Genomic DNA, 27479 nt, shown 5'->3' on the forward strand with positions numbered 1-27479 from the left:
GAGTAAGAAATCCTCGTGTCTTTGAGAGTGACCATTCTGATTTTTCAGGTTAAAGCATTTTTTTAGTTGACTGGTGTGGATATTTTGGCCTTGGAGGGAGTGCAGAGGAGGTTTACTAGGCTGATACCGGAGTTGAGGGGGTTGAGCTATGAGGAGAGGCTGAATAAACTAGACTTGTACTCGTTAGAGTTTAGAAGAATGAGGGGAGATCTCATTGAGACATATAAGATGATGAATGGGATGGATAGGATAGAGGTGGAGAGACTCTTCCCGCTCAGAAAGGACAGTAGGACTAGGGGGCACAGCCTCAAGATAAAGGGGGGGGGGAGGGGCGCAGTTTAGAACGGAGTTGAGGAGGAACTTCTTCACTCAAAGGGTGGTGAATCTCTTGAATTCTCTGCCCGTTGAAGTGGTGGAGGCTGCCTCGCTAAATATTTTTAAGACGTGGGTTGATGAGTTTTTGATAAGCAAGGGGATTAAGGGTTATGGGGAGAGGGCGGGAAAGTGGAACTGAGCCACGACAGATCAGCCATGATCTTATTGAATGGCGGGGCAGGCTCGAAGGGCTAGATGGCCTACTCCTGCTCCTATTTCTTATGTTCTTATGTTAATCAGACCCTGGTGTCTTGTATCCTTGTTAAGGGTCAGATCGTTTTGTATCTTTTTTTTGCTGATGGAGACTTTCTTGCAAAAGGAACAGAGACATGTTTTGCCATTAATTTCACTAATCTTCCAAACTGAAATTATCTACATATACTTTTCATATTTATCTGTTATTTTGATGTTACAATTCACTAATGCAAGATAGAATAAATCTTGATAAAGGGCTATGAAAGTTAGGGTTACTATGGAAACCACAATGAAAATCAGGAGCACCTAATTTGGTTACAATAATTATCTACTGTAGATTTTAATTTTGGGGAAAAAAATATTTGAGCATGCAATTAGGACAAGTGTGATGTCCTTGATTATTGTCGGGGAATGGGAGAATATGGGATTATATACAAACATATTCTTAAAACAACAATTAAACCCCTGAAGGGTAGAAGTTACTTCTCATAATTTCCTGTAATACATTAAACTTTCACAGATGCAACTTATGTTTGGGTTTGACGTGGAGGTGGAACAGTGGATACGTTTTTAATGTATATTTAAAACCCTAAGCTTTGGTATTTCCAGATATCACCTGCTGTCTGTCATTGCATGGTTACAGCAGCTATTTCTGGCACTCAGTGATGCTATTTCTATAACATGATTGGAATACTGATGCTCTGTTCTCTCTTTTTTTATGCAGCCTTACGTGCAGGGTCAGTTATAGCACCCATTATATTTATTGTAGTGTCATAATTATAGCATGTTCCCCTGTTAGCTAACTCAGTACAGGCCTGGAATCGAACCAGGGATCCTCCTATCTGTCAGGCATCTTATTACAATTGTCCATAATGTCACTGGGTAAACCTGTGTTTTGTATTTTTATTTGTAATCCCAAAATTTGGCTCCTTCGTGAAGTTTTTCTCAATGTTACGTGTGTGGTTTTGGCTCCAATGTGTTGTCTGTGGCAAGTAGCATTAGGCAGCATTTCAATGAGGATGTTAGCAGACAGGCAGAGGGAGCGGCTGCTGGAAGTAGGCAGGGAGTAGGCAGATTGTGAAGTCAATCAGCCAGTGTCACTGATTAGACAGCAGTGCTGCTGTTTCGGAATTCAGTGTCGCAGCTAAAGAGGTCCTTTCAATGCACAAAGCTGAACATATCAGCGCGATTCTCTCAAATTGGAACAAAGTGCCCAAACCAGCGGGAAAACTGGAGAGTTTCCCGCTGGCACTGGGAGCGTCTGAGGGGTGGGATTTACCCACCTGATGGACGCATCCCCAGCAATTCACTGGTCAGCCCCCCCTGTCCAGAGATCGGGGCAATCTTTTTTTTTAAAGGGGGCCCTGATCTCAGCGCTTGAAGACAGCTCCCCCTCCCCCAAAAATGAAATGGTAACCCCCACTCCCCCCCTTACCCTCCCCCCTCTGACCAGGGCAGCACTGCCAATTGTTCACCAACGAGGGGCATTCCCTCTGCACCCACTCGACATGGATCACTTCCCCCCCTGCCCCCCCACACATGTAAGGGTGACCCAACCCCCTCTACTCAGACCTCCATTCAGCCTCCAACACCCCGGCCCCCCAAAACCAGGCCCTGTGCCTAGGCAGTGCCAATAGTGCACTGCATCCTGGCACTGACACCCTGACTTGGCACTTTGACCACCCTTGGGGTCCAAGGAGGTAGGTCTGGTGGGCATTTGCCCCTCTGCTGCTAGGCTGCAGAGGAAGGATTCCCCAGGGGCCCTGAGGGTAGGGTAAGCCCGGGGTGAAGGCAAGTGGTTGGTCTTGCCACTCTCCTCCATAATGGGGGTTTCCTGGCTGGTTAGACTGCCCCTTCTAGGGTCATGGTAGTTTCAGGCAGCTCTGTGATCAACGTCTTCATTCCTGCCTGTCAGCTGTGAACATTCTGAAGTGGCCAGGTCACTAACCTCCCCCTCCCCTGATCACCTGGCAGGATTTTAAATCATCGCAGCACTCCATTCTGCAGCAAGGATTTCTCTTTCCCCTCGTTAGAAGCTGCAGGTGAGAGCAGACCCCTTTGAAGTCCTCTCAGAGATGTCAGTTTCACTTGGGGATGGTGGGGGGGATGCAGGGGTTGACTGTGCTTCCATTCTCCACAGCTGAATACTTAGTCTAAATGTATTCACACAGCTGTGTTTTGAACTTTGAGCCTTCCTAGCAAGCTGAAAACTTTGAAACTCTATTGCATTCAAAACCTGTTTGATTCCTGTCAATTTCAAAGGACAATGCTTTGAAATAAGCTTCCATTGACAGCTTAATGGATTTCTACTCGGCCTCCAGTCATCTGTCTTTCTTTATTTTCATTTCCCTTCATGCTTGAATGCATCTCACGTACCTTCATTGTTCTGAAACATAATACTTACAGAGATCCTAAGCCTAATTGACAGCTGTAGTTTCTTTCCCAGCCCAGTCCCCCCCAGGACCCTTGGGGGAACACTCACTCTGCATCAGCAGAGGGGCAAATGCCCACTGGATACCTCTGACCACCCTCAGGGGTCAAAGTGCCATTCCAGGGTGTCAGTGCCAGCAGGCAAAGGAACACTGCACCTTTGGCACTGGCAAAATGTGCAGCCTGAAGGTGGGCCTGAGTGGGTGGAGAGTGGGAGATCTGTGAGGTGGGGGGGCTGAATGGTAGGGTCTGAGGGAATGGCGGGATGAGTAGGGTGATCTGTGGAAGGGGGAGACAGGTTGAGCCACCCTCATGCCTGCTTGGTGTTGGGGGAGTGGGGGGGGTGGGTGGTGGGTGGTGACCTGTTAGAGTGGTGGGTGAGAGGAAGCCCCCTTGGTTGGTGGTGCTCCCTTGGGCCCTCAGGGTCCAGTATGCCAGGTCCATGCTGGTCATTACTGGAACCAGAGAAATTCAATGCATTTCTTACTGAAGAAGGGGTGAATGGGCCATCAAACCCATCACAATTACAATTGGTAGCTTTGCATCGTTGTTGGGTTGGCACCCACTATGGGCATGAGCCTGATCTGGGCAGCGGAGTGAACTTGGCACACGGTGAATAGTTTGGTGCTTGATGCCTAATTCTCCAGACCATCGCGATTCTTGTTGGCAGTGAGCAGGCCCAGAGAATTCCTCCCCCTCCACCCACCACCCCCCCACCCCCTTTTCAACAACCATCTTCAGCCCCAGAAGGAAGAAACAGTTCTTTCCCCGTTTTACTGGGTTTTTTTCCCCTTCTGAAACAGCAAGAATGAGCCCTCCGCCCACCCCCAACCCCAGGGATTATTATTGAATTAGAGTTAGATGCTGACTAATTTCTGCACACTCCCTGTAACTAATGAAGCATTTGGTTACTGGAGTTCTGTAAAGTTACTAAAGTGGCTGCTTTGAGGTATGCTTATGGACACTGGCCAATACCAAGCATTTCAGTGTGTGGACACACAAGAGCTTCCTCCTGTGGCTTACCCCATTGTAATGCACACTAGCTGAACCTGTCTGCAACCTTGCACTCCAGTGGTTGGCCGTTCCATTACCCTTGTCCCTATCCCTGCCCTGGCTGCAGGCCACTCATGCCTAATCTGTACATGGGGATCGCACATTGAAGCTACTCCAATGGTGCTGATCACTCTTATCTCCGTTGAGGGTGGGACATGCAGCTGTGCCTTCTCCCATTGGTCACCTTCTGCTCCTTCCTGATGTGTACCAATTTTTCTGTTAAAATTGTTTGCTGCAATCTGTTTGGATGTGATGATATGCTTGACATTTACTGGCAGCGTGAGAGAAACAGGTGAGAGGTGTGCCGGAGGGTGAGGTGAAGCTATGAATATTGGTTACACAAAGAACAAAGAAAATTACAGCACAGGAACAGCCCTTCGGCCCTCCAAGTCTGCACTGAATGAACTAAAAACCCCTAGTCTTCTGAGGACTGTATTCCTTCATTCACATCTTATTTATGTATTTGTCCAGATGCCCCTTAAAACTCATTATCGTATCTGCTTCCACTAAAGAACAAATAAAATAGTTCTGAGTTGTAATTAATAGTTGTTTGGAGATGATTGAAGTTGTGCTGCATTGAACTGTATGCGAGGCCAGTACCATAGGTGAGCTTTGGCATTTAAAGTTGCATTTGGTGATCTTGACCACTTGTGTGAGGTTATTGAACTTTTGGCAGTATGTATGAAGATACAAATTAGGAACAGGTGTAAGGCACTCAGCCCTTCAAGCCTATTCTACCATTCAGTAAGATCATGGCTGATCTGATTATCACTTCAACCCTACATTCCTGCCTAACCTTTTACCCCCTTGTTCATCAAGAATTTATCTAGTTCTACCTTAAAACATTCAAAGACTCTGTTTCAAAGACTCATGACCCTTTGAAAGAAAGTATTTATTCTCATCTGTTTTAAAGGAGTGTCCCCTTATTTTTAAACAGTGAACACAGGATCTAGATTCTCCCACATCCTCTCCACATCCAGCCTATCAATACCCCTCAGGATCTTAAAGGTTTCAAATCAGGTGGCCTATTATTCTTCTGAACTCCAGTGAATACAAGCCTAACCTATCTAACTTCTTCTTGGTTCACCCTCAATATGAAAATGTGTCACCGACAAGGATGTGATTTGAATCCACATGTGCAGAGCACAATGGATTAGGAGCCCATCGCCTTAACCACTCGGCCACCTCCTCTCAAGATAACCCATCCATTCTAGGCACAGCATCCAGATTTTCAGGGCTCGACTTTAACATTAACCACTATGGCTAATTTGATAGAATCCTTACAGTACAAAAGGAGACCATTCAGGCCCTATTCCCATAACCCCACACATTTACCCTGCTAATCTCCCTGACACCAGGGTCAATTTAGCATAGCCAATTAACCTAACCCACACATCTTTGGACTGTGGGAGGAAACGAGAGCACCCGGAGGAAACCCATGCAGATACAGAATGTACAGACTCTGCACGGACAGTGACCCAAGGCCGGAATTGAACCTGGGTCCCTGGCGCTGAGAGGCATCAGTGCTTGCCACTGTGCCACCCATTTTTGTTCCATTGCCTTTGCAAAGTTTGCCTGGAGTGTTTCCTGGCCCCTGTAGATGGATCACCCCTCTCTTTCTCCCCTCCTGTCTAACTTCTGCACTAAGGTTTCCAGTGCACCACCAGAGAACCTTGGACTACACCCCCTTTGTTATAATTCATTCACAATCTCTTCTGTAAACAGCTCCAGCACCTGCTCTGGTCTGAATGTACCTCCCCCTAATGCAAGCTGACCTTCAGTTGCAGGAACCTGGGTTTATTGAGGTATGCAGTCATTCAGCAGTGTGTTTAGCACTGCTTGAGTAAATGAACAGGCTGTACAAATGTGGCACATGGCATCAGAAGCAACAGTCACATTTCATGATCCCTGCGCCCATTTTTGGGTGTTGAATTTTGCCTCCGATTGATTTATTATACAGTGAAAAGTATTGTTTCTTGCATGCTATACAGGCAAAGCCTACTGTACGTAGAGAAGGAAAGGAGAGAGTGAAGAATGTAGTGTCACAGTCATAGCTAGGAGAAGGAAAGAACTGGAATAGAGTTTTAAAAGCTAGAATATACTGGCACTTGTAAGACATCGCCTCGCTCCGGCGCCACCTTCTCTGTTGTATTTTGAACTGGTTATGTTGCAAAGGTATTCAAAAGTTACTTTTTAAAAGCCCTTTTTATTACATAAGCATATTAGCAGTCATGCATGTGCGTAAGTACAGTACCAGTAATACTGTCAATGTTTAATTTGCAAACCCAAGTTTAAAAGCAAAATAGTAGATGCAGGAAATCCAGGCCTAATGAAAATATTTTAAAGTCCTATTTATAGCGTGGTTCTGACTGGACTGTGTTATATTGGACTCAGGGGTTTTATTAAGTTTAAAAAAACATTAGTTTTGAAACTCATCACACTTGCAGCTTTTTCTTCAAGGTGCTCTTCTATTGCAGCTGGTCTTTATTTTTAAATTGCTTTGCATGCATAAGGGACAAAATTGCGAACTGTGTGCTGTCCCTCAGTGCTGCTATTCTAGCCCTCAAACATAAAACCTGCTGCCTCTTGTTGCGGGATCTTTTCAGAGACTAAATAATGCCGAAACTTCAGCCAAGACAAAGACTCATGAAGCCAGGGTCCCGGTTATTTGACCAACAATTGATGGGAGAATAAGCATCGGGCAATCAACACCACCTCTGATGAGAAGGCCCTGAGTATTCCAGCACCACTCCTGAAGTTACAGTGCATCAAGCACATCAATTATACATTTCTCAAGTTTTACTTTCCCCACCTTTCCAGTAAGATCATAAGACCCTAAGACATAGGAGCAGAATTAGGCCACTCGGCCCATCAAGTCTGCACCGCCATTCAATCATGGCTGATATTTTTCTCATCCCCATTCCCCTACCTTTTCCCCATAATCCCTGATCCCCTTATTAATCAGGAATCTATCTATCTCTATCTCAAAGACACTCAATAACCTGGCCTCCACAACCTTCTGCGGCAAAGAATTCCACAGATTCACTACCTTCTGGCTGAAGAAACCAGGAACCAGTTATTATTAGTATAAATCAATCACTGTTAACATTTGTCATATACCTTATCCAGTTGCATTCTACCTTCTGACATTATGGGATTTCATTTGTCCATAGAATCCAGATACTACTCCCCCTTCTCGCTTAGCAACCTTAGCTACAAAGGTCAAAATTACTGTATCAATGGCTGAACCTGACAGCTAACATTCTCACCTCTGAGAAGAACTGTCTTATCAGGACAGTTTGAACAGCCCTATTCATAAAGTGGCTTTGGGAATCACACTGGTTGTAACTTTTTCTGATGAAACTATGCACATGCTGTGTTTTTATTGTCCCAAAGAATGGGGTTTGTTTGCTAAGTCTTCATCCCGTGATGCCTCACAGCAGCCTGCCTTTGGCTAAAGTGTACAATTACTTCAGAAATACAGCTACAAATACATTTTAAAATCCAAAATACATGTTTGAATCAGAAATATTAGTTCAAATCTCATTCATTTAAATCGTTTACTGTGTTCATACTATTTTCATGTGCACAGTTCCCCTGTTAGACTGCGAGTCTGATCTGAGGTCATTTCACTCAGTGTTGGTAGTTTTATTAGTGATTTAAATCACCTGAGTATTTGAAATTTCTCTAACCCGCTGTGAATTTCTCCAACAGTTCTAATGGTGGATTTATTTCTTATTTGCTGTTTTGGATTTTGTAGATTGAGAAGGAGCTGTCCTTGTAACATTATCATAATGCTGTCAGTTAGAATTAATCTATCAGAGAAAGGTGGAAAATCTTGGAACATTTAGAACACCTTTCATGACTTCAGGGCCTCTCAATGTACTTCACAGCAAATTTAAATCTGGAGTGAATAGTGGCACAGTGGTTAGCACTGCTGCTTCACAGCACCAGGGACCCAGGTTCAATTCCCGGCTTGGGTCACTGTCTCTGTGGAGTTTGCACGTTCTCCCCGTGTCTGCTTGGGTTTCCTCCGGGTGCTCTGGTTTCCTCCCACAGTCTGAATGACGTGCTGGTTAGGTGCATTGACCCGAACAGAGTGTGGCGACTAGGGGAATTTCACAATAACTTCAGTGCAGTGTTAATGTAAGCCTGACTTGTGACAAATAAACTTTAAAACAAAATCACTTTGGAAGAATGGTCACGAATGTAATATTGAACAACATGACAATCTGTATGCATCAAGGTCTCAGAAATCTTAATTAATTAAATAATCTATTTCAGTGGCATTGCTGGCATGAGATTTTATTATACATAAACTAAGGCAAAATGTTTAACATCTCAGCCAAAATGATGATAGGTGGAATTTCCCTGTCCCACCTGCCACAGGAATCGGGGTGGAGGGGGACCATGCAACGGTCTGTTGACTGCAGGTGGGACTTTTCAGTCTTGGGGCATGTGTGGCCGGAAAATCCTGCCCGGTATCTCTAATAGCGCAGCATTCCTTCAGTACTGCACTGAACTCGTGTGTAATTTAGATATTTATATCTCTGGAGTGGGTCTTGATGATAGCAGAAGAATAGCATTTGTAGAACAAACGCATCTGTCCTGTGCTCAAATTTCTGGAGTAGGAGTTGGCCTCGAGGCAACAGTATTATCAAGGATTTCACCTTGGTTTTATGTAACTTGAGATCAATTAATGAAAATCCCTAAAAGTTCAGGCCACACCTCACTAGTTAGCTATAAATATCCCTCTTCCTGCAGTTTGGAGTTTTTTGTGTTTTAGGATTGTGTGGTAAATTTGTGTCTTTGATTGAAAGTGGAAAGACCTTTTTATGTGAAGTTCCTTTCATTTCTGAAGTGCTTCAGTAAGGTAAAGAGAAGGCAGAAATATGATCATGCCTTAATCACCAGTTGTATCGTATCACTCATTGCTCTAAGTCAGAATCAGGAGTCTGAAAGATATTGAGCACTGGGAGCTACTAGTGGCTATCCCAAAAGTGATGATTTATATTGGAGTCAGTTCTTGCCAATTACTTTATATTTGTGCACCAATTGCCAAGGATTACTCACTAGAGTTTAAAACTTCACTGTACACTATTCAGGCGATTTGAATGGTCTTTTACAACTGTCTTCAAGAACATGGGCGAGAGCCACATGGACTGTCACAAGTTCTCCCCATCGTGGAGAAGCAGGAAGCACCTCATGCCCAGTTGACGTTCCTGCTGTGGTTACAGGAGGAGATTTTCTCTGTATTTAATGCTCTATTCACCATGAGCCTTGCATCCTGGTGGGTGAAAGCCAGGGAAGTGACACAGATACTTAGGATACAAATGGCATCACCATGTAGTGCTGCAGCAGACACCTGAGGGGCGATTCTCCCACCCCATCGTGCTAATTTTCTAGTGCAGTGGGGTGGGAGAATCTCATGGTTGGGCATGTGTGGGATCTGCCCATGCATTCCTGTTGTGTGCACATCTCCCAATGCTGGATTCCCAATACTGTCAGATTCATGTCGGAAAGCGGTGGGAAGAGCAGGTAAGTAATTTTAATCTTCTTTGAATAAATTTTTCATGTAATTAGCAGGTCTGGGATGAATTTTCCGGGCCACTCGCCTCTCTCCTTTTGAGCGGCACAGTGGGTTAGCACTGCTGCCTCACAACTCCAGGGACTCGGGTCACTGTCTGTGTGGAGTTTGCACATTCTCCATGTGTCTGCGTGGGTTTCCTCCGGGTGCTCCGGTTTCCTCCCACAGCCCAAAGATGCCTGGGTTAGGTTGATTGGCCGTGCTAAGTTGCCCCTTAGTGTCCCGCGATGCGCAGGTTAGAGGAGTTAGCGGGGTAAATATGTGGGGTTGTGGGGATAGACCCTGGGTGAGATTGTTATTGATGAAGACTCAGTGGGCCGAATGGCCGCCTGCTGCATTGTAGGGATTCTATAGTTCCTCTTCCCCTGCCTCCACCTCCCCCCCAAGCTCCTCCCAGAAGAATATTTCACTCTAGAGGGGTTTATGTAGCTCCCCATTTGACCCCACTGGAGTGAAGGGGGCAATCAGGCCTCCTCTTCTTCTCCCCCTACCCCGCTTCCAGACAGTTGTGCAGCAGTGCCCCCTGCTGGTTGGCACCCTGGCTGTGCCAGCCTGTACCCTGTGGCACTGCCAAAGGGGCAAAATGCCCATGCCCACTGTGCACCTTGGCACTGCCCATTGGGCATGGAGCAGAGTCAAGGGGGCAGGGCTTGATAGGGGGCTGGGTCTAGGGGCAATTGGGTGGGGGAGGGGAGCTGGGGCAGGTGCCACTACCATTCTGTATTGGGATCAATGGGGTCAGGAGGGAAACTAGTGATGGGAGGAGTGGTGGTGAGATTGGCAGTGTGGGCGAGTGGGGCCTGAAGATTGGGGGCTGTGTGGCCAGGGCTGATCCAGGATTGATGGGGGTGTGGGTGGTTTGATCGGGTTTTAGGGAATGTGAGGGTGGGTGGGGGGTTGGGGGGGCAGCATTGCAAGGGTCCCAGGCTAGCCAGCAAACGTGAGGCTGACAGCTCAGGAACAAAATCCCACTGGTTTCAGCCTCCTGGGCAGGAACAGGCCCTGCCCACTGATTTATAATATACATGTGGGGCCCTCTGCATTGCACAAAGTGTGGGAGGTTCTAGCCTGAACTCCCACTGAAAAAAATCACTCCAGTTTTCCTGCAAAATCAACGCTTGGAATTTTTTGTGGAAAATTCCGGCCCTGCTTTCTGGTGGTAACATGTTTTTGTTCCTTCAAGTGTCCAGAGATGTCTAACCCGCAAAAAAATGACCCAGTAGAACTACACTGAGTTTTTGGCTGCTGAACAGATTGATGGTTTTGCATTGTGGAGTAGGGTTTCAAGCCTGGAAGTAGCAGAATGATTCCTGGTAGCTTTATAAGCAGACTTTTGAAAATGTAATAACTCACCCTGGTACAAATCCTATTGCTCAAGTCACATTCTTATTTTCGATCTTCATTCGGAATTGCATTTAGTCAACATTTTGTGGAAACTCCTTCACTTCTGTGACTCAATGTTTTGGGGAGAAACAAGGTTAGTAACTGAATGGTTTGACGCTACCGGTGGATTCTCATGTTGGCTTTTAGCAGCGTGGAAATTTGTGCTTTGATCCAGTTGCTTTGTATGTCTTTTTTGTCCAGGGCTGAAGGTTTGCCACGCTCCTACATGTTAAAGGGATTGGTATCAGTGCTCTAGTGGGGTCTTGTTCACCTTGCACATCAGCTAGAATGTTCCTCTGAATGTTCCTCTAAAGAGGAACAGCTTTGTTGGTGGTTAAAGTCGCTGGGGTATAAACTAAGCCAATAGGTATTTGTGCCTCTTGCAGGACCACAATATGGCACGCTGGAGAGGGCCTGGATGGCACTGATGACCGAGGCAGATAAAGTAAGCGAGCTACACCTGGAAGTGAGAAATGCACTGACCAGTGAAGATTTTGAAAAGATTAAGAACTGGCAGAAAGATTCCTTCCACAAACAGATGATAGGAGGCTTCAAAGAGACCAAAGAGGCTGAGGATGGATTCCGGAAAGCACAGAAACCCTGGGCCAAAAAGCTGAAAGAGGTAATGTGTCACTCCAGTCGATTCAATGGCTCATTGAGTGATATCTCATTCCTGTTTTGTTACTTCCTATTGCAGAATAGCTGCACAATAGAACTGTCTCCTAGTATTATTATGAATTGTCTGTTAAAATAGAGGTTTTCTGAAAATTGCAAAAAGTAGCAACTGTCTAACTATTTTTATTTAGTGATATGGTTAGCTTGTGTGCCTGAGATAATCTACATAGCTGGCTGCCTGGGTTGATTCACCTCGAACCAGATGAGTAAAACTGGGACTCTAACTCCTGTCAATTTTTTTCTTCTTGTAGGGTTTTAAAATGTATTCTTGGCATTGCCTAACTTTACTCCTTGCCTTGCCAGCCTTTGCTCTTTCCATGCCTCTCCAGCAATATATATTAAAAAAAAACATTTTTTTTCTCCATTCACAGTGGCCTAATTGAGGTCCAGAGCTGATGTGGCCTCAAACAAAATTTCAGTTTCTGCAAAAAGGTGATGCAGTAAAGCTGTGAATTTGTTTTTTTTTAAAAAGAAAATGCAGTGGATTTGATTTAAAATGTTCATCATTTCCAATGAATCTGGTAAATATTTGCCAGCTCAGAGTAGGTCCAGTCTACTCAGCTGCTGAAAAGGTAGTATTATTGCTGGGATTCACCAAGAGTCCTGTGTAAAGGGACTTGTCTTCAGGAATGATCACAATCCCTTGTGACAGCAGTGGCGGATTTCCAGTGTTATCACTGATTTCTGATGAGCTACTAGCAGGAGACTCAGCAGGTTATGATCCAAATCCTGTTGTTTGCAGAAAACTTCTCATCTTTATATCATGTTTCACACATACATAGACATTGTTTAAACTTTGATCTGATATTAGATATAGATTGTACTAAAATCTTGTACAAGCCATGCATTTATACCTCCGCCCATATCTTGACATGACTATTGCCCCTATCTCTATCTGGTACTAAGACATGCAGTCTGACTCCAGGAATTTGTTATTGTTAACAGAGTCAGCCACTGCAGACTTTGCAAGGTGCCAGGGGCAGCTGGAGGCTCTGCTGACGTGTCTTTCAATTTTACAAAGGTCAATCGCTGTTAGAATGTGCCCAATGCTGACTTTTACAACAAAGAGATCTGCTAACTCATTGTAACAAAGAGGCCTGTAATCCTTTTCTATTATAGAATAGAATCCAGCAGTGCAGAATGAGGCCATTCAGCCCATCGAGTCTGCACAGATTACGATCCCACTCTGGCCTTATTCCCATAACCCCATGCTTTTACCCAAGCTAGTCCCCCTGACACTAAGGGCCAATTTAGCATAGCCAATCTACCTAACCCGCACATCCTTTCCTTATTAATTGTTAAACCTGACGGCATAATCAAATTAAAACTACAACCATTATTATTTTTTTCCCTTTAACAATGGTTAGTGGGGCCCCGTGTTCAGTTGCATTTTCAGGGCACTGCTCCACCTCGGGACCTGAAGGCCAAAATGCACGCACGTGCGCACACTATCCCCCTCTCTTGCTCCCCCCCCTCTCTCTCTCTCTCTCTTCCCCCCTTGCGCACATACACACACTTCCCTACCTCCCTCACTTTCTTTTTACATCCCACTCTCTCTCTCACACACACACTCACTCCTGCATGCTCTCTCACTCCTGCACTCGCAGCCTCCCCCTTCCCCACAGTACTCGTGGTGTAGTGGGGAATTTTGAGGTGCAGAAGCTCTAGAAAATGTGTTGAGCCCCCCCATTGATTTCCTGTGTATTTATCAATTGAGTCCCCAAACCTGCATTTTTCTTGTGATAATCACTAATGTCAGATGGCTTTTTATTGTGAACGATGTATCATTGTATCATTAGTTTTTAGCAAAGCTGGAAATTAATTGTATAACAGTTTAATTTTGTAATTTAAGCCAATTAAAACATGAATTGTAGAGCTTTACCAACAAAATAAGGAACAAAACTAGTTGCAGAGAAGAATATACAGATCTGCCGTAATGGCAGAACAAACTCAAGGGGCTGAATGTCCTCCTCTTGTTTCTATGTTCCGATATCGATATCAGTGAATGGGGCTTGGTGTGTGTGTAAGCATTCATGCATCTATCTCGTTCTCCAAACAATTCAAACTAGCCCAGATCTCAAAGCAGCTAAATGAATGGCTGGCACGCATCTCCCATTTTCTTCAGCATCCGAGTCATGGGGTCCAGAACTTGATCAATCTAAAGCCATTGATGCAGTTTCATTTAAGTTGTCGATATCTACAGCTTTCTACCAACCACTGTATCATTTTCAACAGTGAAAATCAATACCAAATACATGTACATTTTGGCCATTTCCTAATTGCCATGCTAAATCTTTCAGGACCTATATGGTTTTCCCAGCCACTAAGAGAACTTACAAAGCTTTACCATGCAAATTCCGCTTAATCAGTTTTTGAAATGAGTTTTTCTCATTCAATTGTGGCTTTATTTACTTATGCAATGCAATATCGCAACTTTATGAAATCTTGATTTTTGAGACTGCTTTCTCTGGGCACCTTCATCAAGATATTTAGATTTCAGCTTTGAATATACATCAACCAGCACACCCCAATCTCCGTTTTTGAAATTTTTCTTAATACCTGAAATTGAATCCATTCTAACAAGCTGTCTGCAGCAATAAATTTCTCAACCAAATCAATTTTGATGATACAATGACTACATATTTGAATTGAGGGGTTGTTAGAATCCCAAATCCACAATCCCAAATTACATTAGGAAGCCAGACTAGACTCCAACAATATTTCTATTTTGACATAAATCTAAAGCTGGTATATTTCACTCCACTGACAAATTGGGGATCTTTTATAGTAAAACAAACTTTATTTAATAACATAATTTAAGTATAATTCTATAACAAAATGAAGCAACTTAACTATTGTTCAACTGTTAGAATTAAAAAATGAAAGGAAACTACTTTAATTTCTAACTTATCACCACTGTTTAAGTTCCAAATAAGCATTATTCTTTCAGACTTAAAATTCCAGTTTAAATACGGTTAGCAACCATAAATATACTTGCAATAAGGGTATTACCAATCTCAAAGCTTTCAGAGAGGCTTTGATTTTCACAGCAGTTTGCAGACCTCTTCCTTTTAAACAAACCCAAGCCAGAAATTAAAGTTTTTTTCTCAGCTGCAAACATATTAACCACATTATCACATGACCCTGTCATTCGACCCAATCAAAAACTCTAGGGGAAATTTTCATCTATAAACAAAAATCCATTGGCTCTCTGCTAAGTAAATGCTGCAAGGCTAAACTGAGTAATTATTCTGCTCTCTCAGCATCTGAATTACATTCCCAAAGACATACTGACTGTAGGAAAAAAGCTGAATTTTAAAACATTCTTCTTTTAACATAAAATATATCAGTATCACAGTTAGGACATAGAATGTCCCCCCTAGAAATGGCAGAAATAGAATTCATTGTAAGTTTCATATCTGAAAAATTTCTTAAAGTATGGGAATTAGGACAATGTGGATAATAGTTTGCAGTTACAATAATAAGATGCATAATTTCCTTCCATGCTGTGAAATTCTGCAGTTCCCACATGGAAATCCAAAATCATTTCAGGAGTGCAGCTAATGCACATTACTTCCCAACATATTGAGTGTAGAATAAATCTTTGTCTGCAACCTCAACTATATTTTCTCTGCTATACCAGCTATTAATTAGGTTACACACCCTAATTTCTTACCAATTATCATTGTTTTATAATATATATAACCTGTTCATTTTAGGCATTGTGATGATGCTTCAAATAGGATGAATGAAGTGATCGACAAAACTTCTGGGGTCTAAAGAAACCTCTATGCTTAGCGAATTTGACTTTACATCACTCAAATCTTGATTCTTATGAAATATTAATTAGGTTGGGAAGTCTAAAAGAGGTCCTAGCCCTGGTGCTGAGACTCTGTAAAAGAGACTATTGCCTGATATTGTTCTGACTTGCTATAACACAAAGAAAGAGAGGACATCAGTCAAAAAGCAGAATACATTTCTCTTACTGAGAAACTGCAAACTTAAAGTAGGCTAGTCTTGTCTCAGTGCTTAGGTGAAGGATCTACCTGCTGAATTAGCTTCACTCTCCTGCTGGGCTGATACTGTACTCCTCTACCCCTGTAATGACAGGTGTCCCTTGAACACTTCCAGTAGCCACCTGCATCACAAGGCCAGGTGGCACCTCCCTGGGTGGAGACCACCGTCAGGATTGGCTCACTCCTGAAGGAGCTAGCCCACTTCCTGGATACAAATGGGTATCCCACATGCACACACTCTCACTCCCACATACACAGATACCAATCCCCTACAGGGGATGGGGGAGGGAGGTGGGGCAAGGGAATGGGTGTTGAACGTGGTGGGATGGGATAGAGGGGTTAAAGCTCTGCAATCCTGGTTCCTTCCTGCCTCCGGGGCTGGGATTTGCAGGAGCACATCTCCAATTCCAGCCACCCCCACCTTCACTTTCTCCGATTCAATCTCCTAAACGCTGGTCACTAACAGCCAATGTTTGCCCATCAGACACTGCAGTTGGGTCTCACTGATTTTACACAGATGCTTTGCACTAGGCAGATGTTTGGCCACATGCAGTATGGCGAATGGAATTCCTAATAGGTGAATGTCTCCATTGAGCCTGAACGGAACCGAGAGCTGCAGTAGATTAGATAAATGCCCCCTATCGTCTGCACTTGGCTGAACAATTGACTTTTCAGTTGTGGTGGGGGGATTGCAATGTATGTCTCTACCTAATTGGTTGTGAGAGACATCAAGCAGAGAACCTGAGTTTTGGGGCCCTTGTGTCAGGACACTGTTTCTTTGTAAATTCATCCCAAGTAGAAAGCCTACTTCAGTGGATCTATGGAAGAAAGTGTTATTTTATTTAATAATAAAATTTGTTATTTTCTACCCACCCTATTTCCTACTAATTTGTTTATTTGTGTACTCCCATCCTTGGATTATCCATTGGCATTGGGAATGTTTGGAAATACATGAGCAATGATTATGGTCACTTATTCTGCAGCCAAATTGAAGTAAGGTGGGAAATAAAATGGCAGCCCAAATCTACTTTCAATGTTGGGCTTTGAGTGTTTCTCAGTGATCCCATTGGTTTTCTGTTTAACTTCAGGTATGATGTGGAGATGCCGGCATTGGACTGGTGTAAACACAGTAAGAAGTCTTACAACACCAGGTTAAAGTCCAACAGATTTATTTGGTAGTAAACACCACTAGCTTTCGGAACGCTGTTCCTTCGTCAGGTGAGATGACGAAACGAAGGAACAGTGCCCCGAAAGCTAGTGGTGTTTACTACCAAATAAACCTATTGGACTTTAAACTGGGGTTGTGAGAATTCTTACTGAGCTTCAGGTAATACGTAGAAAGTTTGTTTCTAATCTTTTTAATACATAAAATGTCTTGTTTTCCATAGGTGGAGGCAGCCAAGAAAGCGTATCACCTAGCCTGCAAAGAGGAAAAGATGGCAGCTACAAGGGAAGCAAACAGTAAGGCAGAGCAATCAGTCACTCCTGAGCAACAGAAGAAACTACTAGACAAAGTGGAGAAATGTAAACAAGAAGTACAGAAGGTGAGATTGGGTATAGAAGATAATTCCAGTGTTGAAATATAACAACAACTAGGATGCTACTGGGATTTGATGGTTTGAATTATAAGGAGGGCCTGGATAGACTGGGGCTTTTTTGTCTGGCTGAGGGATGATCTTACAGAGGTCTGTAAATAATGAGGGGCATAGATCAGCTTGATGGTCAATATCTTTTCCCAAAGGTAGGGAAGCAAAAACTAGAGAGCATAGGTTTAAGGTGAGAGGGCAGAGATACAAAACTGTCCAGAGGGGCAGCAACTTTCACACACAGGTGGTGAGTGTCTGGAGCTGCCAGAGTCAGTTGTAGAGGCGGGTACAATTTTGTCTTTTAAAAAGCATTTAGATTGTTACATGGTACAATGGGTATAGAGGGAGATGGGCCAAATGTGGGCAATTGGGATTAGCTTAGGGATGCTTTTAAAAAAAAAGACGGCATGGACAAGTTGGGCCGAAGGGCCTGTTTCATGCCGTAAACCTCTGACTCTAAGTGCATCTTGGTGCAGATAAATTAATGGGCGGCATGGTGACACAATGGTTAGCACCATTGCCTTCACTGCGCCAAGGACCTAGGTTCAATTCCCAGCTTGGGCCACTGTCTGTGTGAAGTGTGCTTGTTCTCCCTGTGACTGCGTGGGTTTCCTCTGGGTTCTCTGGTTTCCTCCTACAGTCCAAAAGATGTTCTGGTTAGATGTATTGGCCACGCTAAATTCTCCCTCAGTGTACCCGGACAGGTACCGGAGTGTGGCAACTACGGGATTTTCATAGCAACTTCACTGCAGTGTTAATGTTAGCCTACTTGTGGCTAATAAGTTTTTACTTTAATATTTCCTAGATCTATAATCAGCAATTCTGGCTCTTGACCATTCCCGATTTTAATCATGCCACCTTGACAGTTCTGCCTTCAGCTACCGAGATGCTTAGTTCTGGAATTCCCTCCCAATTTCCTGCCATCTCTCTACCTTTCCTTCTTTTAAGACAGTCCTTGATACCTGTGACCGAGCTTATCTGGCCTAATGTTTCCATGTGCGGCTCAGTGTAAATTTTGTTCCATAAAGTTCCTGTAAATCACCTTGGGTTGCTGTATACAAGCAAGTTGTTCTTTGAAAGTCTCTTTGAGTTTGTCCCAGTTTATGTATAACATGCATAAATAAATGGATAATCGTTACAATACATCCTCGTAGAAATGAAATTCAGTCAAAGTATTGGGTGGCACAGTGTTTATCACTGCTGTCTCACAGCACCAGGGACCCACATTCAATTCTGCCCTTGGGTAACTGTGTGGATTTTGTATGTTTTCTCTGGGTGCTCTGATTTCCTCCCACTGTCCAAAGATGTGCAGGTTAGGTGAATTGGCCATGCTAGTTTACCCCTTAGTGATATAAGATGTATTGGGTTGGATGGATTAGCCATGGTAAATGCACAGGATTATGGCAATGGACCAGGATAAAGATGATGTTTTGGAGAGTCAGTGCAGGCTCAAAGGATTGAATGGCCTCCTTCTGCACTGTAGGGATTATATGATTCCAAGATAAGCTCCAACTTTGACATAGCTAATATGGTATGTATGTTTTTATATTGTATTTTAACTAATTTTAAATAGACTAAAAGAAGTAGAACATGTGATTTAGAGATGGAGTTAACACTGGGGTCAGTTGTGGGGATTACTTCCTTAGCAAGTGATTACAATAATTGTAGTGAACATTGAGCCCTTGTAAGCAACTCCCAATAAGTGTAAGTCTCTCACACAAGCCTATACCGGTTCTAAATTTCCTTTAACTTTGCTATTTCGGCATCTACAGCATAAATATCCCACGGGAATATTGTTGTGAGCCTATCTGAATGTTGCCATTGCATTACCATTCTCTTGCTTCCTTTTCAATATATTATAATCTTGAGTGATGAGAGATAAAGACTTGTCAGTGCTAGGGCAACATCCGATTAGCTGAACCAAACATCTGCTGACTTATTAATGAAGAGTTTATTTACTAACGTAGCTTTAGTACACGCTCATCTGTTAGAATCACAATTTTCCCTTTACACGTGGCCATCTTTAAAGGATGGGTAAGGTTGAGTATGGTGAGCTCCAAAATGGGTGGTGAATCTGGGGACAAGGCAGCCCGGCCTATATTAGTGGCTGGATGTCATTGCCATTCAATTTTCCGAGAATTCCACTTCTACCCAGCTTAACTGACAAGCTGATCAGTGAGCAGAAACAGGAATTCAGCAACAGAAAGCTGCAAGCAAGAATCCATGTGGGTGGCACAGTGGTTAGCATTGCTACTCCACAGTGCCAGGGACCAGGGTTGGATTCCCGGCTTGGGTCAGTTTCTGTGCGGAGTCTGCAGGTTCTCCCCGTATCTGTGTGGGTTTCTTCCGGGTGCTCTGATTTCCTCCCACAGTCTAAAAGATGTGCTGGTTAGGTGCATTGGCCACGCTAAATTCTCCCTCGGTGTACCCAACAGGTGCCGGAGTGTGGCAACTAGGGGATTTTCAGTGACTTCATTGCAGTGTCAATGTAAGGCTATTTGTGACTCTAATAACTAAACTTTAAAGAAATAATGAGAATGGACCCCGGAGGTGATGGGGGCTCAGAGCCTTCCCTTGTGAGTCCTGGATGAGTTTCCCTGCTCTGTGGACACCGGAAATAAAAGTTTGAAACTTCCCTGCATGTGATCCATCTCGCATCTGGCCAAATGTGGATATCATCATTCCTGTCCTGCTCAGACCTCAACAAATAGTGCAGTCTGGGTCAGGTGACATCTGGAACCAAACTGCATATTTAAAGAAGAACCTGTCTGCCTCCCTGCCAGTGTTCCCCCACCAGGGGTTGCCAACATTCCAGGATTGGCCTGGAATCTCCAGGACGTTACTGTGTGCACCCCTGGAGAGGGACATTAAAAAGATCATCATTGCTATTTTCTTTAAACATTCCTCTTTACCAGATGTAAAAATATTAAAATTCGGGGGTGGGAAAGGGCTATTTGGCTGATAGTTAAGCATCATCCAATTGGGTGATGAGTCTTTTTGCTTTCCAGTTAGTACAGGAAGGCAGATTGTCATAAGGCTGGTTGTGGAGGCAAGGCATGTGATGAAGTCTCCAAGAATACATTTAATTACAGTTAGCAACCATAGTTCCAGTCTCCACCTCAAAGTTCAGGACAAGCATAATAACTACCATCAATTTAGTTGTCCCTCTTGCACAGCTTTCCTCAGGCAACAGTGTAGTTAAAATTGGGGATATTAACAAAAATAATACTTAGGAAGTTAACGCGTCGCTATAATGTTTGTACAACTGTAGAATGGCTTGCTTTGATTCATTGTAATGCTTCACTGGTGCATTAGCAGCAATTGGGTGCAATGGGTATAACCTGATACTATTAGAAGCTTGCTGTAAACTGCTACAGGATATGCGACTGTAAGTGATTATTGTAAACCTGATGGGCAACTTTATAAATATAGAATGCCTAATCTTAGAGCAGAATTTGTTTTGAAAAGCAGAGAAGGTTAACTTCCACAAAAATAACTTCTTTACAGTAGGGTGAATAGCTACAAAATAAATTGGATTAAACTCTTGAACTTGAACACTAATAACCGCAATGGGGTTTTCAGCAATCCTTTTGTGTGTATAAATAAGTTTTTATATATATCCTCAAACAAAACTTCTGTTCAGGTGGCTGAAACTGCTCAAGAGGATTACATTATCTGAATCCTTCATTGTTTGGTGACTCCTTCCGTTATTTTGTGTGGGGTATCAGGGGGGAGGAGGCATTTGCATCATGGTAGTGTGGCTCTTTGGTGTTTCCTTTGGTAATAGAGGTGGCTTCCAGAGGTGAGCCAATGGAAACTGAATAAGACAGCTCCAAAAGATGTCCAAAAACCATTGTAGCCATGTTAAATGACTGACTCATCCTTGGGGAAAAATCCTGTGGGTTCTTGGCAAGTCTATAATGTGGCTGAAGGATTTAGACTATGCAGTTTTTACTGATTGGATTTGGCTAGTATTAAATCCTGACTGCTGCCTCTTGGCATTGTGTGCACTATGATGCTGCCATGATGGCTTCTTAGCGAATTTTTATGCAAACTTGTTAATTGTACTTGATGTTGGATCCACGTCCGTACAGACAAAAGAGAAGTATGAAAAGGCCTTGGATGATTTGAGTAAATGTACACCGCAGTACATGGAGAATATGGAGCAAGTGTTTGAACAGTGCCAGCAGTTTGAGGACAAACGACTGATTTTCTTCAGGGAAGTGCTTCAGGACATCAAACGGCACCTAAACCTCACTGAAAACAACAAGTGAGTATCAATTAGAAATGTTTAATGTATAACTATCCAGCGCACACAACATTCAAACCTAACTCTCATTTTAAAAAAAACACTACTTATAAGATAAAATGAGAATGAATTTCCAACCACTTTCTTTCCCAGAACAGCAGCGCTGTTTACCTACAACAATGTCCACCTGTTTCTAAAAGGAGCCCAGTATACTGACTTCAACCACTCTTCTTGATATAAAAACAGAAAAATTTGGCAATAATTGCAAGGTCAGGCAGCATTAGCATTTTTATTTCCCATGGTTTAACTTCTAAACTATATTCTTTCACATTTCTGTGCCACTCTAAATTCACAAAGCTGTTTTTAGAAAGATAGACTTAGTAAGATTGCCTGTAATACAATAAATAGAGTTTTTATTAATGGCCGATGTGTTAGTCACAATCAGTACATTGCTATAAGCTCCACATTAAGGTAAGTACAGATGTAGGAGATTAGTTCAATACAACTTATCGATCAGATATTTACATAAAAAATCTGATTTCAGTCAGTTTGCATGATTAATGTTTTGTTATTGATTTAAATGCTAAAGTTATGCATGTGGGGATTACTCCAAAATGCCTATGCAACAACATGCTGGTATAATGGTAAATGGTAAAATATTGCAGCATGCTGTTGTACAAAAAGACCTGGGTGTACTTACGCATGAATTGCAAAAAAGTTGGTTTACAGGTGCAACAGGTAATTAAGAAAGCAAATGAAATTTTGTCCTTCATTACTAGAGGGATGGAGTTTAAAAACAGCGAGGTTATGTTGCCACTGTATAAGGTACTGGTGAGACCACACCTGGCGTATTATTACAGTTTTGATCTCCTTACTTGAGAAAGGATATTCTGGCACTGGAGGGGGTGCAGAGGAGATTCACTAGATTGATTCTGGAGTTGAGAGGGTTGGCTTATGAGGAGAGACTGAATAGACTGGGGCTATACTCATCGGAATTCAGAAGAATGAGGAGGGACCTTATAGAAACATATAAGATTATGAAGGGAATAAATAAGATAGAAGCGGGGAAATTGTTTCCACTGGCGGGTGAAACTAGAACTAGGGGCCATTGCTCAAAATAAGGGGGAGCAGATTTAAGACTGAGTTGAGGAGGAAGTTCTTCATAGTGTTGTGAATTTGTGGAATTTCCTGCCCAGTGAAGCAGTTGAAGCTACCTCATTGAATGTTTTTAAGGGAAGGATAGATAAATTTTTGAACAGTAGAGGAATTAAGGGTTATGGTGAGCGGGTGGGTAAGTGGAGCTGAGTCCATGAAAAGATCAGCCATGATCTTATTGAATGGCAGAGCAGGCTCGAGGGGCCAGATAGCCAACTCCTGCTCCTAGTTCTTATGATTTCAGACAGCTTCAGTATATGGAGTTTTAGAAATAGAAAGAAAGCCATCAAATCTTGACCGTGTTGAGAAGGGCAGTAAAGATATTGCTCTTAAGTATTCCTGGTAGCTGTATGAGGTGGGGACATGATGACATAAATTGAGAATACCAGCACTATAATTCTTGGGTTTTTTTGTGCTAGATGACTTTTACGATTCCATCTCGTGGGCCAATCCATAAGTGTACCTCTTGTACTCTGTGATCCAATGTGCAATCTCTATTGCCAAATAAGAAAGGATAAGATGACCCAGGAATTGTTACAGGCACCTTTTGTATTGGTTTGACATAGTGATTGTCTACAATGTAAAACCTGAAATGGGCACGCTAGTGCCACTTCCATTGGAGACAATAGGGTGAATTTTATCAGCTTGCCCAGATTGGGAATCAGAACAGGTGAGGGGCAGACAATGGAAAGGTCCATTGACCTCAGGTAGGATTTACCATTCCAGTGTGAGCGAGGGCGAAAAATGCCATCTATTAGGTGGGACAGTAGTGGAGTGTCTCTGCATCCATTAACAGCTGGAAGCTACTGCTTCCAGAAACAAGTGTGTATGATAAAATTACGTACATGCGCATATTAAAACTACCTGATCTACAAGAAAAATCACAATATAAATTCCACCCCCAAGTATACACTTACCAGAAGACTGACTGACCCACAAGCAGCTAGATGAAGGGACATGTCAATTAATGCTCACTTTAATTCCCTTCAAAACCCACAATGAAACATTAATGTGTGTGGACATGATGGCAAGTTTTGAAATTGATGCAGGACTCACTGACTGCGAATAGTGTAAAGTGACAGGCCTTTAAACAAAACCAAAGATCAGTGATGTTTGTGTAGAAATGGGACAAATTCTTACATTTACATATTATAACAAATGACAGCCATTAGTGCACAAACAACAGGAATGCTGAAATCAATGTTCCTGGAATACTAACAAGGGAACAACACTGTCTATAGAATACAGATGAGCCAGGTTACACAGGAGAATCCATGGTAAACCAATTAGCATTAAAACCAATTCAGAAAACCATGTAACTGGATTATCCCCAGAATTATTAGTCAGTGATGTTTGGAAAGAAATATTTTGCTGTGAAGACTACCTTAGCGAGCCTGCATTGGAGCTATGTTGAGGCATCAAAAAAAAATGTTTTAGGATTTCCTTAGATCTGGCTTCTCTGAAATTATTTCCAGTCCTGGATTTGAGTATGTACCTCCCAATACCTGACTCCAGTCTGCTTGCATTGCTCTTCCTTTGGTCTACCTTTAGTGATTGAGACATCTTGGCCCTACACTCTTAAACAGTTTCCTTAAGTTACTCTTTTTTGTGACCTCTTCCATCTTTGAAAGCTGCTCAACTCCTCCCCCTCTGACCTCTTCCAGTTAATAGTTTCTGGCTGAAATGCCTCAAGCCCTTGGGGCAGCCCCCAACCATTACTTCATTACTCCATCCCTCTTGCTCTTGGTGTTCTGTGCCATATACCTTTTCCTACAACTAGAATTCTCAGTCCTATTAATCGGGATAGCCCAGTAGAACTGGAGTCCATTAAATGTGTAAGAAATTTCTTCTGACGGTTAAATCGTGCAAGCCCGATGCAATTCCACTTTTAATGTTTCTGTTGAAGAATTGTGTCTCAACTCTTTTCCTATTTGTCTCTTCCCCACTGTCCCCTCCCCATAATATTCTGGAGTCAACTTTTTATCAGACAGGGGAATTGCTCATAATTAAGCCCTGTTTGTGGAGGGGATGGGATACAGCACTGCAATTTGGGCGTAGGTTATCTCACTTTTAGTGGTAAATGTGTTGTTATTCTTTACCCTTTATCCATCTGCCCTCTTACAGTTATGCCAACATTTACCGAGAGCTGGAGCAGGTAATTCGGGTTGCAGACTCACAGGAAGATCTAAAATGGTTCAACAGTACACATGGACCTGGAATGCCAATGAACTGGCCTCAGTTTGAGGTAACCTTTTTTTTTGTTCACATAAAAGCTCAGTTATAATTAAGTTGATCTTTCTCTATGCACTGTAACACTACATTCTGCACCCTCCTCTTTCCTCCTTTATGTACGGTATGCTTTGTCTGGATCGTGCGCAAGAAACAATACTTTTCACTGTATACTAATGTGACAAAAATAAATCAAATCAAAAACGTTACATTATATACTTTACTTTCTTGACAGACATATTGCAGTGACCTTGAAAGAGCTGTCTTGTGTGTACCTGGCCTTATTGCTGAACACGGCTCTGAGGTACATCACATGTGCTGTTTTGTGGCTTAGTAAAATGTGAACATGAACCAGAAAGAGATTTTTGACACAGTGCAAATATTCAATGTGATATTAAACTGTACTGTCAATTATGTTGATCAGGGACCATATTTTCTACCGTGAAACTATTTGGCTAAGACCGGCTTTGGTTCAGTGGCAGCACTTATTTCTAAGTCAGAAGATTATGCGACCTTGCCCTGATTGAGGACTTGGCTAGCCTTGAGTGTACACTCTTCAGGGCAGTTCTGGAGCAACACTGAGGTTAGAGGTTCCAGCTTTGGGTTTGAATGTGAAATCTACCTTCTCAGGTTAACAAAAAATTCATATGGTGCTGCTTAGAGAAAGACAGGAAGCTTCTGGTCAACATCCATCCCTTAACAATTGCCAAAAATAATAGATTAACTTGTCATTCATCTCCTTGCTGTAAGTGAGACCTTGTTGAATGACAGTGACCCCATTTCAGAAAGAATTAATTTGCTGTAAAGTACTTTGAGATGTCCTGAGCAGATGAAAGGTGTGACATAAACAACCTTTTCTTTGACGTCAAAGTTACTATTCAGAGGCAATTTGGCATCCAAAAGCAATCCGTAGACATCCTCAGTCAAGTATTCCAACAGTTTGTTACATGTAATAAGCCCGGTTCACCAGTTAGATAAATAACAACAACTGCAACAATTATTTACATATAACTACAATGCAGAGGCTTGCAGCCCCAAGGCTGCCAGTCAGCTACCGAGAAGGTTCTGGAACAAAAGCCCAAACTCACCAGGATGACAAACCCCCCGCCCCCGCCCGATTGGTTTCCAGGGTTATGTGACCTTTTACTCTGCAGATGGACACTTAAAGGGGCAATCCACACATCCCACCCCCTCCAAGTCCCTTTTGTACAAATATAAATACCCAGTTTACAAACCAGATAATTAAATATTTAGCACATGAATCCAGTCCATTATAACTCAAGTCTTTCTATTGGATTGTGATTCCTAGTGGAGCAGTGTCACTCCTGGGGCACTTCCACATGATTGCTGTAGGCTGGAACCACAATGACAGGCACCTCTTCAGGCACAGGCCATTCAGGCCTATCTATTTCCATGGCAACATCGGTTGTGCCTGCCACAAGACGACCAGGTATTTCAGTGCTTGCACAGTCAACAATATTCCCAGATGGCAGTATATCTCCTTAATACAGTACTGGTTTCTGGGGCAACTCTCGCTTGCTTGATAAGACAGGCCTCCAGTTTCGGATACAAGGACTCCAGGGAGCCAACTCAACCCACTACCAAAATTCCTCACACACACTGCTTCATCCACTGGCAATGACCGCCTTGACTGGCATGGATCACGGCTAGCCTCTACTCTACTCCGGCACATTTGGAAACTCGAGGCTCAGTCTCACTTTGAGACGATGGTTCATTAACAACTCTGCTGTCTGTTGTTAATATAAAGTGGTCCTATAGCCCAGAAGGAATCATGAGATTGTCATCTCCAAGTTCCCTCCTGACTGCCTCTTTTAGGCCAAACTTAAAAAGGTTTAGACGGCTCGTTCAACTAGTCTGTTGATGCAGGGTGGTAAGGCTCAGTCCTAATGTGCTTAATGCCATTGATGGTGGTGAAGTTCTGAAACTCAGCACTCATGAAGGCGGTTCCATTATCAGGCACTGAGACTTCAGGCCTTCCATGGATGGAAAACCAGTGGCGTAATTTCTCAACTGTAGCACCTCAAATGCCCATCCATGTTTTATGTGTATCGACATTGTGCCTATGAATGGACCAACACAATCAATATGACTCGTACCTATGGTCGGCCAGACCACTCCCAGAGGGCTGCAGCAGGTTGGTTGCAAATGGTGTTTGACTAGACGCTCAATGTTGGCATCAATGCCAGGCTGCTAGACATAATTCCTGGCAAGCATCTTCATCTTGGATATACCCGGATGGACAATCAGGAGCAACTGTCTTCCTGGTACAGAAACAACTGCTTTTGTTCTCCTGAGTATGATGCCATCTTGGCAACTCCACTCATCTTTGTATAAAACATAGTTTAATCTCTTCAGAAACTGGCTCATTAGCCCAACCCTTGCCTCACCTTTGGACAGCAGTGGATCCCAACTGGTCCAATACCTGATCTGTTTTTCCAAGACTGGCAATTCAACTTGAAAGATCTCCATTCAGTTTAACTTGATTACCTTGAGCCAATCATGGCCCAAAAGACTTGACTCTTAGC

The 27479-nt window shown here is 43.0% G+C and overlaps 1 protein-coding gene across 6 annotated transcripts in view; it reads left to right on the forward strand.

The window, feature by feature from the left end:
* The window catches only part of pacsin1b (protein kinase C and casein kinase substrate in neurons 1b), a 239756-nt gene that overhangs the window by 202854 nt on the left and 9423 nt on the right, over positions 1-27479 (forward strand). For 4 of the 6 annotated variants that reach the window (XM_080210232.1, XM_080210233.1, XM_080210230.1 and 1 more), the window contains exons 4-8: positions 11410-11645; positions 17103-17258; positions 21395-21570; positions 24829-24949; positions 25169-25237. In XM_080210232.1, coding sequence (XP_080066358.1) covers positions 11410-11645; positions 17103-17258; positions 21395-21570; positions 24829-24949; positions 25169-25237 — 758 coding nt within the window. The remainder of the gene's footprint in view (positions 1-11409; positions 11646-17102; positions 17259-21394; positions 21571-24828; positions 24950-25168; positions 25238-27479) is intronic. The other 2 variants (XM_080210234.1, XM_080210236.1) reach the window with 1 other exon arrangement.

The sequence above is a fragment of the Carcharhinus amblyrhynchos genome, chromosome 22 (genome assembly GCF_965287045.1).
Source record: "Carcharhinus amblyrhynchos chromosome 22, sCarAmb.v2.hapA, whole genome shotgun sequence".
NCBI lineage: Eukaryota > Metazoa > Chordata > Chondrichthyes > Carcharhiniformes > Carcharhinidae > Carcharhinus > Carcharhinus amblyrhynchos.